The 12,513-nt window shown below is 37.3% G+C and overlaps 1 protein-coding gene across 1 annotated transcript in view; it reads left to right on the top strand.

Annotated features, from left to right (window-relative positions):
* Nucleotides 1–12,513, top strand: part of LOC306774222 (E3 ubiquitin-protein ligase Midline-1-like) — a 44,968-nt gene that overhangs the window by 18,833 nt on the left and 13,622 nt on the right. Inside the window, exon 3 of the mRNA XM_079264213.1 lies at nucleotides 7,718–7,813. Within this exon, the coding sequence (XP_079120339.1) occupies nucleotides 7,718–7,813 (96 nt within the window). The remainder of the gene's footprint in view (nucleotides 1–7,717; nucleotides 7,814–12,513) is intronic.

Here is a 12,513-nt window from a genome sequence, read left to right as displayed (position 1 = left end):
CACAGGGAAACTAACAAAACTTATCTTGTTGAAAATTAGATGGGCTTCTGGCCACCTGTTTAGCCCCCCAGCTGGCTGGACGTGTTCATGCAAAACATTGGTTATTCCCTTTTAGCCTGGAGGTGACCCCTACAAACTCTGGCACAGCATGACACAATACCGTCCGCGCCGGGAGCATGGACTATCCATTGTGCGTGATCGCTGTGATACTGCTGAAGCATGCTCATATTTACATCCCCAGCTTCTGTGCTCCAGCAGCGCTTGTAAAGTTTTTACAGCACACGGATCATTTAGGTAACAGTCATAATACGCTGCTTTAATCTATTCTGTAAAACTTTATTAGAATTGCTGATTGTCATTATGACAGCAGGTAATCTGTATTTTTAATGCTTCAGACATACTGACATTATTTAACAGCGTTTTGTTGATAACCAGCCATTGTTGCTACTGTATTCTACTAAACGCTGCTGCCTTGATGCTTTTGTCACGCATTAAAGTGGAACTATTATGTGCATTTCAGGCTAATTTATTTTTATTTCTGAGCCCAGAAGGGCTGGGATTGATGGAGTTATTGTCACAAATCACTTTATTTACTTCAGACCGACCCTCTCCGTAGGCTGTCAGATCAGCCTGCGGGCAAAACGAGTGGATTGAGACTCTTCCGCATTAAGCCCCGCCTCCCGCCGCTGCACTACATCGGGAGCGCGCACCGCACCTGCTTTCGCTGTCATTGTAACATCTCATAAACAGAAGGATTAGGCTAATATGAACTCAATAAAATACAATGTCAACACATAGCATACAGCTCTACATGTTGGAACCTGAATCAGAGCCTGAAAACGAAGTGGAAAACAGCAACCCACAGCAACGAATGCAGCAGGATGTCTCTCTTTGGTAAACTCACCAGCCATCGTTGGAAATAACTTTATCCCACATTTTCCACCCGCCTGATGTATTTGTACATGCCTTTGTTAACCAGTAGAAGGTAACCAATCACCGAACCTTATCCCCCGGGACGTCACAAGGATTTCCAAGTAGAAAAAACTCTCTAAAACGACACGTTTTTCGTCGCTATGGAAACCGAACGGAGAGAGTGCTGGAACTCAAACTCAAACATGCGTTTAGGTGATAAAAAACAGTGTCGTTCACATGTCTGATGAGGTTTCAACACTGTAACACTGTAGAAAGCTCAGAAAACTCAAAATACCACCATAGCACCCCTTTAAGGAAGCAGCTCTTCGTTATGCATGATTTAGATGAAACAGGCATCAGGCCACCAAATGTCCTCATCTGATAACATGGGAGCTGGAATGAAAGTCAAGTCGTTCTGCACATGCACGTGTGAACTTGGCATGAAGGTAGAGACGTAGTTCGCAGCTTCTGAAGATCAATAGAAAAGAAAAAAATGTTTATTTATTTCAATAAGTTGCTGTGTGAAGTTGATCTATATTCATTCTGATGAAATGGAAATGAAAGATATGTTATTAATCTTAGAATAAACATATTTTCATGATGTCAGACTGCGAAGGCACTAAAGATAGTCAATAGCTTCCATTTTAATCTTGTGTATTCATATCAACATGCATATTAAAATGCACTGTCCCTTTTTAGCCCTTTAACTGGCAAATAAGCAAATTTTGAAAATTCACAGGACATAAAAAATGTCTGTCAGTGAAATCATTGAAGCATGAATTTTTTGAAACCATCACCGTAATTCTAGAAAAGAAAACAAAAAAAAAAAAAAAAAAAAAAAAAATTTTGTACGGACCACTTTTGTCATTTTAGAAGAAATGTTTTCAAGTTTAAAAGTTTTATTTTATCCTCCAGTATTATATAAGAAAAACTATCTGTAGTTGAAAATTTTAATTGAAATTAAACACATGGATATAACGACACGCATTTATGTAAATATTTATAGATGAGTAAACAAATTTTCATTTGTTGCTTTTTTTCCAAAGTAAAATCATCGCGCTTCACAATAAAATACAAGAAACAAGAAGTTAGAAAAAAATTGCAACAAAAGCGAGTTTTTACAAATAGGTTTTCAGTTTTTAAAAAGAGATTGCCAAGTTAATGGATGTCAGGCTCAGAGGAAACGCCTCCTTACTGGTCCAATCACCATTACTCCCAACAGCAAACACGGCCTGAAAAATGACATCATCTACCTTTATTTTTGTCTTTGTAGAGACATAAGTGCTTATGATTATGACCATGAAACTGATTAACAACAAAAGTCATTTTTTGATATATATATATATATATATATATATATATATGCTGATTTTTTGTATATTTTTAACATTAAATGTATGAAACTTTTTTTTCCCCACGTCATTTATCTTGATTTCAATGAGGAAAAAACAACACAGTGGCCAGACCATCATTCTGCTGCTATAATGCCCAATATGGATAATAAAAACAGTAAAAATAAAAAATAAAAACTTTGGGAGATTATTTTTATTTATTTTTATATATATATATATATATATATATATATATATATATATATATATATATATATATATTAAAATTATGAAGCAAAAAATCCCAATTTTTTATTTGATTTTCCCAGACTATGATATTTACACCCAGGAAAGAAACTGCCTCATACAAAACAATCATTAGTAACACAGATTTTTTTTGCAGTGTAAGAAGACAAGAATCTGTGTGGGATTCCATCAGTTTATTAAGTGTTTTTATTTGCAGACACATTTTAGACTTTAACATATATCTACATATTCCATGGTGTTAGTTAGTATTTATGTCTTAGAGATTAACCATCCCCTCCGTTTCATCATCCGTCAATCATCCTGCCATTTCATCCATAAAGTCCGACTCTTCCACTTCTCTCTTTCTGCAGCCCAGATTTTCTCAGCATACAGTTAATCTCTGCAAGATTAATCCATCTTGATTTAATGACTTTTCTCAGCTAAGATGCAAGCGTGCAAAGTTGTTCCACAACCAGAAACTAGTGGTGGAAAGTAACCAACTGCCTGGTGATGCTGACATGGGTCGCCCCCTCTCCACAGAGCTGGTTATTTCTGCAACCTCAGCTCTCCATCCATCTACTAACATCCTCTCTATGATAATGAAGCAAAACCCTTCCATTTGGTTCACTTAAACATCTTTAACATTTCCCACAAAGCTGTTTTCCTTTTGACATTTGTCATCATTTCTATGATGGCACGCCACTGATCTCAAACCCGCAGGAGCTGCAGCTTTTTTAAGGTTTGTTTCTCTTACATAAGAGATGAATAACAGAAGCCTTTTTTTTTTTCGGCCCCATGTCTCCAGAAACAGCTGTACTGTATGTATCTGTTATTACCAGAGGAGTGGGGCTTCTCTGTTTGATAGAAAACATTGTTTGTTTCATGAGTGAGCTCTTCTGTAAATGGAAAAGTGTTTCTCTATCAGACTAAAAGGAGCGGTCATGACTCTTGCTTGTAAAGGAGATGCGGCCTAAAAGCAAAGCACTCAAAGGGAGGACCATTGTTCTGGGGACACCTGAGAAATAAAAGGATTGGTCATGGTTGAGAGACAAGCGAGCCTCGAGCAAAGGAAAAACTGAGCAAAAAAAGAAAGAAATTAGAAACACAAAGAAGTGATGGATCTTTTGTTCCAGAACTGATAATCAGACATGAGAGGACTAATTCATAACTTATTGATGAGCAAAGTTTTTAATGGCCTTTTCAATCCATAACAAGGAGATGGTCCCTGACATCAGACAGGGGTGGGTTTGTCAAAGCCGGTGGAGTCTCTCAGATCCACAAGGTGGGCTTTGGTTGCCTTGGGCCCGAACCTTCCAACGGTCCTTACAAGTCGAACCCACTAATAGAAGGACTATTTTTTCTTCTTTACACGAGACAACTGTGTGTTTGTTAGGGAAAAAAGTAGAACTAAAAATACAAATGTATGGCATTCATCTCATACTCAGGACCCAAAATGCTATCAGAGTATGCAACAAACACTTTTCCTTTATTATTATTATTATTATTTTAAGCTTTTTATCCTTTTTTCGCCAATTGCTTTGGTTCAGATCTTCTCAGAGGCTTGGTGCTTAGGACAAATTCACATCAGCCTTTTTTATTCAAATCTGAGTCCATTTGCTTGGAAAGTTGCTTCGTTTGGGGAAATCTGAACGCGTCAAACCAATTCAGATTTGGATCACCGAAGCGGACTCGGTCCACCTACAAACGCAGGTCTCAGTCCATTTCAAGCGGACCAAATCCCGGAAGTAGGCTACAAAAAAAGTCCCTTCTGTCACGGTGGCTGTAGTGATGTGGACCCAAATGCAGGAGTCGGGAAGCCGGTATGCAGGAATCAGACATCATTTTAATCCATGCCAAAGTGAGGGCCAAAAACCAACAAATGAACCAGCAACACAAGACAAGAAGTGAGGGGTATAAATACACGGAACACAATGACAGGTGAAGTAATTAACAAAATGAAACCAGGTGAATTCAATAACAGGAAATCAATGAAGCTAAACGAGAACCGAGGGAACTAAACAGGAAAACTACAAAATAAAACAGGAACCCAGAAAACCAAGCAAAGGGAAAAAACCCAAATCCTGACACCTTCCTGCATTTGGCGTAGCATTGCATTGTGGGTAAATAAGGGTTGCAGTGTATTTCTGCAGTATACTTGTATAAGACACAATAAAAACCCAAAACAGCCATAGTTTGGTCTCCATGTTTAACTCTCAACATGTTTTCTTCTTCATGCTGGTCTTTTCCTCTCTTTTGCTAACTACCATTACAGCGCCACCTTTGGTGGGAATGGGGATATATTATTCTAATGGTTTGACTGGTTTGACCAAACTGCAGCGTGAATGCGATCTCAGTCTGCATGGATACACCCTCTACAACTGAACCGAGTCCCTAATCGGACCGAGTTTAGCGGACTATCCTGATGTGAATGCACCCTAAATGTTTTCAGCCCTGCTCTTTCCAACAGCAGGAAGCTCCGGGGACTAAATATTTAATTCATAATTGTCATTAATGGTGCAAACTTTGATCTTTGTACAAAATACATTGTCAATCATAAACTTAAAAGAAAACCTAATATAATAATACTTTTAATTCAGAATCTAAATTCCAAGACAAAATAACCTAACTGAGGAATCAGGTTATTTGTTGGTAAAATAATGAAGCTGAAAAAGACAATTTATTAAATGAGCCATAACACCTGGAATAATTGTTTTTTTTTTTCACCTTGAATCACACCCATTAGCACTGAGAACTGTGATGTCACACAGTCCTGACATCGTAGATCGTACCCTTACATCTCTGGAGGTCATAAAATGTTCCCTTTTTCTGGCACAGATCAATTTCATAGCTAGACAGTAGCTGCATCAGCAATGTGCAAATGTGCTAATCAAGTTTTATTATCTATAATGGCGCTTGTCAGCCCATTATAAGCTGTTTTATTATAGATGTCAGTTTATTATAAGATAAAAAGGATCACTACAAACAACAACAATCTGTGATATAAAAGCTAGGTTGGCACAAGCAGCCGCTCTCATCTTTTATCCTCAAGGTTCTTTCTCCCCAGACCCCAAGCCAAGGACTTTAAAAGTTATTTCCAACCAGCTCCATCAATTTCCTGTGAGGGGGATAATTTTATCTCTGAAAAAGGATGGGTGTTTCCACAATAACCTCCACACTTCTTCTCAGACACACACCACTGCTGCCACTCAAAAAACCAAAGTATTCCAATCATCTGATATCTCTGTGGAAAATGTTGAATTCCCGAAATTACAGCAAAAAGTGGCAATTTCACAAAAGTCAGGCAGGAAAATGAGAAAAAAAAGACGGTTTTACTGTTTGAATAACTTGACTGTGCCGTCCTGTGTAGAAACTTCCTGAATTTCACGGACTAAAACGAGAAAAAATGTTTTTAATCCACAGAACACAAATATTTTATCTCAGTTGTAATTTATTATTTAAGTTTATATATATATATATATATATATATATATATATATATATATATATATATATATATATATATATATATATATATGTATATATATATATGTGTATATATATATATATATATATATATATGTATATATATATGTATATATATATATGTGTATATATATATATATATATATATATATATATATATGTATATATATATATGTGTATATATATATATATATATATATATATATATATATATATATATATATATATATATATATATATGTGTATATATATATATATATATATATATATATATATATATATATATATATATATATATATATATATATATATATATATATATATATATATATATATATATATATATAGCGGAATATATATACAGATAGTGGAAAATTGGTACAAATTTATATTTTATTATTTCAAGTAAAATCACATTAAAAAAAACCAAAAAACTTGAAACTGAAGATACAAAAAAACAACAATTATTTCACACTAAAAGTCATGATACCTGTCAGTCTGATCATAATTTTACTAAAAGGAGATTTAAAAATCGATGTAGATTCAAGTTAATAACCTATTTTTTGTGAATTTATTCATAGTGATAAACATGAATTGGTCAAAAGATTAATGTTGACTGGAAACATCTTCCATTAAACTCCTGTAGGGTACAAATAAAATTACACTTGTTTAGAAAACATGGAGGTCTATTTTTCTTCTGCCACTACATGTTATATTTCTTTCATAATTTTCACTGTAATTTTATTTATTTGTATTTTTATTGCTGGCCCGCGGGGATAGTTTACTGGTGCCCCACTTTGGGGAGGGGGTTATGTTTTTTCTTTTATTAGTGTATAACAGCGCCATATTTCTGTGTAAGCAGACCCTTGTGTTTCTTTTGTGTGTCATCGTCGTATTAAGGTCAACCATTAAGCCTCGAGTGCAACCACAACTTACACACACAAATGCACAAATCCATCCACGCTCTCTGTTGCTGTTTAGGTGGAACCTTTTTAATCCTCAGTGTAACATCAGGCCTAGCTTGTTTACAAAAGGTGATTTAAAGGTGAGACAGTGAAGAAAATATGTCTGTTTTTGGCCTTACTGATATGGATCCAGTAATTTTTTGGGGGAAAATGTTTGAAATGTCCTCTTATGCCTTGTTTGAGCCTGACATCTTCATGAAGGCTGCTTTGAATGGGGGGGAGTGGAAACGAGGCTTCGGAACAGCTTAAACACGCTCGGTTTGGCAATAATGTGAAACATGGAAGTCAGGGAGACAGCCTGTGCCCTGACATATGAAAGAGAAAGGAAAGGGGGAGGGATGGAAGAGGAGTAAAAAAAAAGGGAGGAGCATCAAGGGACTGTTCTGACGTGCTGTCACCTGTTTGCCGGTTCGTTTGCCCGGAGCTTTGCTGTGTGCTCTCATAGGGAAAGCTTTTGATGCCTGATTTGTCGCTTGGCTGGGCTTGTGCATGGCTTGGTGTTCAGCGGAGTGGCTATCCCAGTCACAGCCTCTCCCAGAGTAGGATCTGCTGTCGGATAGAGCAGGATGAGGAGGCATGGCCGGGATGAGCAGTGTTACCCTCACTCAGAGGTACATGCACGTCCTGGGAATGGAGAAGAGTTGGAGGAAAATCGTTATTTCTTTTGAAAATATTTGATTGTTTTCTTTGTTGATTTTTTGGGAACCTTTGTATTTATGCAGTTATGCCACAGGTATGTTTTTTCCTTACGTTTCTAAATGTGTCTCATGTCTGCCACAGCAAGCCCTGGACTCCAACCTGACCAATCTGATCAAGAGGAACAATGAGCTGGAGTCTCTTATGGGGAAATTGATTCAGACCTGTCAACATGTAGAGGTAAGTCCCTGTTGGTCACAACAGACAGATATAATTTGGACTAAAAATAGAATTTAATGCTAAAATTTGCTCTTTTTATCTGTTTTACTAAACAAACAAAACTCAGAATGGCCTTATTTGACCTTTTTATGACTTAAAGCAACTCAGTTTACTCTAGCCTAGCATGTAGCAAAGCTCAGTAGCATCAAAATGCTGAATCCAGCTAAATAAAACTAACAACCTTAGAGCAGTGTTTGCAATGCTGGTAGATCCAAACTATTGAAATTGTTCACTTTTTTGCCATTTTTCAAACTAAGTAAGTTATTAATGTGGCAAATCTTTGTGTTTAAAGTCTTCAAAATGTATATTTTCTTGTTTCAAGAAGTTCACTACTCCTGCTGCACAGTTTTGATGACATTAAAATGCTATTATTTAAAGAAATGTAATAATTCTTGCATTTAAAAACGTAAACATCTGTCTCACTCAAGCATTTTCTACATAAAATTGTTATGATAAAATACAATTTGTCCAATTTTAACATATTTATTGTTGGGCTTACAGCCATTTGTATGGATGTTTGTATGCTTTTAGGTCTTTTAAATGTAGATCTGTGCCGTGCCTGCTTTGTTTATGTTAAACTCCCCCACTAATGCGCTTTATGTAAAATAATGCCATGGGGTTAAAAAGCAGTGACGTCTTGGTTTAGAAATTTTGGAGCATAGCCCGCCCTCCCCCCTGGCCTGGCAAGGTCTTTACAAAGTCTGAAGATGAGAGGATTGTGATGTCTTGAGAAGATTTATTGTAATTTATTTTAGCTGCAGCCCTTCTTGTATGTATTGCCTGCATGTCTGTGTTTTCTATAGAGGGGAATTTTTAAGTTCACATAAATGAAGAAAAGAGAACATCATCTCTTTCCTTTTTCTACCAGTGAAAATGTATCACAACACTCCACTTTAAAAAAAAAAAAAAATCAGAAATTAATAAATAATGAACATACAAAAAAGGGTGAAATAGAGAAAAATGTTTGACCTATTTTTTCTCCACAAGGACGCCATCAAACAACACTTAAACCCTCAAAATAGCCCTTAAAGTTTCCAGTGATAGCACATTGTCTGCAGGTACCAAAGAGACGTCCAACAAGAAGGGAATAAAAACTTTCAGAAGGAAAAAGGGGTGATTACGAGTCCAAAATGCACGCACAACCCTGACAAGCACATAAATAACTAAAACCCGAAAAAGACAAGGGTTCCAACACAAAGAGGAAGCATACGAGTTGGACTGGCTTGCGTGCTGCTGTAGAGCTTTCTGAATATTTTACACCAAAAGATGCCATCCCAAAACTTTTCTGCAGAGAAAAACAAGACTCCAGACTCACATACAGATTCCCTGACTCACCTCAGCTGTACCCACGATTCCGTGCCCGTGTTGCGCATTATAAATGCATGCTCATTCAGCTGGCATCCTGTTTTAGTTACAAGAATCTGCTTCCAAACCACACTTGAAGTCTACTGTCTTGCCATTTGCATTTTGGAAAACAGGACATCATTGTAGAGGAATTTAAGGAGCATACCTTGAATTTAAACATTGGTTTGGTTTCTCTTGGAAAATGGAATCAAGATCATTTTTATCCACAATCAATGAGAAAATACAAGGCTTGAAGCCTGAGCGCAACTGATGGTTTTAGCATGATGCTGTACAGGAAATATACAAAAAACTCTATTATATTTCACAACTGTAAATGATGCTGTTAGAGTAGCAAAACTTTAGTTATATTGACTTTCTGAATCAATAATGACCACTGTGCTGGCACAGATGGGTAAATATACAACCGATGTGCCATCTCAGGAAAAGGCCATCTAAGAGGATGAATGTACTCAGGAAGCCTGGAAGTCCACCCCATTTCGACAACTGGCATGTTGTTAAATCTAATAACTCAGATTATTTATGCTAATGGAACAGATTTAATTCTCACTCTGAATATACAGCAATATGGTGGTAGGGACTAAAAAGCTATGAATGAAGTTTTACAAACCCTAATTTAACCAAAAGAGACACCAAACCCCCAAATTCTCCCCATCTATGTATGAATATGTTTTATTAAAACAGAAGCTTTGGCAGTTTTCTGTCTAAAACATTCAAGTTTGTTAACTTAATGCCAAGGAGGAAAGACATCAGCAATGATCTTAGAGAAACAGTGGTTGCTGCTCATCATTGAGGCAAATCTTAAAATACGACGCTGAAAAAGTTTAATCACAAGAGAAAAACCTTCAAGATCAGACCGTCTGGTGCGTGCAGACTCTACAGACCTCATTTAGCTCGTTCAGCGTTGTACCGTGTGTCTGTATAATTAGAGAAGGACTTGACAAGTGTAACTTGTTTGGAAGGATTGCATGAAAAAAGCTTAGTCTCTTTTTAAAGAGCATGACAGTGCAGTTTACAAACTTAGCTTGCAGCTTAGGTTTGTAAAATACCATCTGAAGAAACCACAAGACCTTTGAAACAATGTCCATCAGCACAAACACCTCACACCAACTGACAAGCATGGCGGCGGAGGGCTGATGATTTGGTTATGTTTTCCACCTGCAGGACATGCACACCTTCGGGTCATTTAGTCAATGATAAACTGAAATGTATTAAAGTGAAATATGTGGATATTTGTCTGCCTTAAATGGGATGAAACAACAGATCACTGATCTCAAACACAGCAGCAAAGCCGAAAAACATCCGAAGAGTCAAGGTGCAAACCTTGATCCTGTATTAACCCTGTTATGTACTCCACGAAGCGAGAACTTTGTTCTTGCTCTCAAGTCCGCAAGAATGAAAAAAAAAATCATTTATGTTTAGTCCATTCATACTTCATGAGAGACTTTGTGTGCAACTGGCCGCTGATCACTGCAGCGATGTCTGTTTTAATGTGAATGAACACTGTAATTCCATATTTAATGAGAAGCAGGGTGGGTCATGCACGCAGCTGGGCCTGTGTGTTTAAATGCCACAAATATGTAAAAACATTTAGTATTTTCCCACCACGTTGATCAGCTGTTTTATTAAATCAATCCATTTTACCCATAGACTGTATATTAAAGATGGACATAGCCTCTGTGACGTCACCCGTAGGTTTCTGAAGAGCTAAATTGAAGCTCGGTGGGCGGTTCCTACCATCGCCATCTTGGCAGGGGCATGCATGTCGTCTCACTTGAAAATTGCAAATATAGGCAAAGAGGTGGAGCTGAGAGTGGGTTGTGAGCGTCATGGTGGATGATTAACATCGAGCGAACTCCGAGCTTTCTGTAGCTAAAAGCTAACCGAGCTAATCCGGAGATAACAGGAGCTAACCAGCTAACAGAGGTAAATGGACTAAAGCTAAGTCACGTTGTTAACCGGCTGAAAACCGCGGTTGTTCTACGTTCTTCTGACTTGAAGTGGGAGATCAGGTACTTGTCAATCAAAAGGGCACGCCCCTAAATATGACAAATTTTAAGATTAAATTACTTCTAAATGTACTAGTTGGAAAAAAAATTCACTCCCCCCACAGTTGTCATGGAGATAAACCAGACCTACCGAACTGAAAAAGTATTTTTGAACCAGGCTGTAAACATGTTTATTTCTGCTGTAAACATGTTTATTTCTGCTGTGAAGTTGGTCTTTTTAACATGGGAGTCTATGCGGATTCGCTCTGTTTTGCAGCCCCTAGTGGATGAAGGGGGAGCTGCAGTTTTATGCACTTCCGCATAGGCTTTACGTTTAACCGCCAGAAGTTGCCACTTGATTTTACCTGCATCAGCAAAAATGTGGAAGCGGCTACTGTCTGCTTCATGGTTTTCCAGGTTAACCACGCCCACCTCAAATGTCCGACCAATCACCCAACGCTTCTTCAAGCCTGATATGTTAAGAATTGTCTGGAAACATTTCTGCAAGAACAAAATTACGACATTTTCTTCTCAGGGCCTCTAGAACAAGAAAAAAGTTCTCGCTTGGAGTCTGGTGTATGTAACAAGCTTTTCTCCAGAGTGGATAAAATGCTGTGGCAGCAACTTAAGAGTTGAGCATAACATACCAGCATCTCTCACTGAACTTCAGGAATGTTTTGGAGAAGACAAACTCATATCACTCCAATAATAATGTAAGACAGTGGTGACGCCAAAAAATCTACTGCATGAAATTATTGCTAAGGGTGGTTCTACAAGCTATTGAAATTGAGCGAATTGAAACTGTTTTTTGTTTTTTTTAAATAAACCACGTTTCTACTTTGGCTCAATTTTTGTCCACCAAAGGATGACATGATATATCATACTCTCATTTGTCTAAGATAGGGGTGTCCACCTCTAGTCCTCGAGGGTAACAATCCTGCAGGTTTTTGAAGTATCCCTGCTCAAACACACCGGACTGAAATGAGTGAGTCATTGTGCTGAAGTTAACTGGCTGTTAGATCCATTTAATTTGAGTCGGGTGTGTTGAAGCAGGAATACATCGATAACCTGCTGGACACCATTGTTGGGTCTTAGACCTGCTGAGGAAGTTGTCACTCTTTCTCTTTTCTTACATTTTAACACAAAAGAATTTCAAAGTGAAGAATCTGGAGTTATCAACATGATTGTTAAAATAAAAACTGGATGGTAGTATTTTCCTGTTAAAATACTTCCCAAAAACGCTGATGGGTATGTCCAAAGTTGGGTTAACCTCCCGGTTCTGGTCACTTAAGCATGTTTAACCAAATCACT

Source organism: Telmatherina bonti, assembly GCF_933228915.1.
Source record: "Telmatherina bonti genome assembly, chromosome: 24".
Lineage (NCBI taxonomy): Eukaryota > Metazoa > Chordata > Actinopteri > Atheriniformes > Telmatherinidae > Telmatherina > Telmatherina bonti.
The sequence above is the reverse complement of the archived record's forward strand: the minus strand, read 5'-3'. Positions and strand labels throughout refer to the sequence as shown.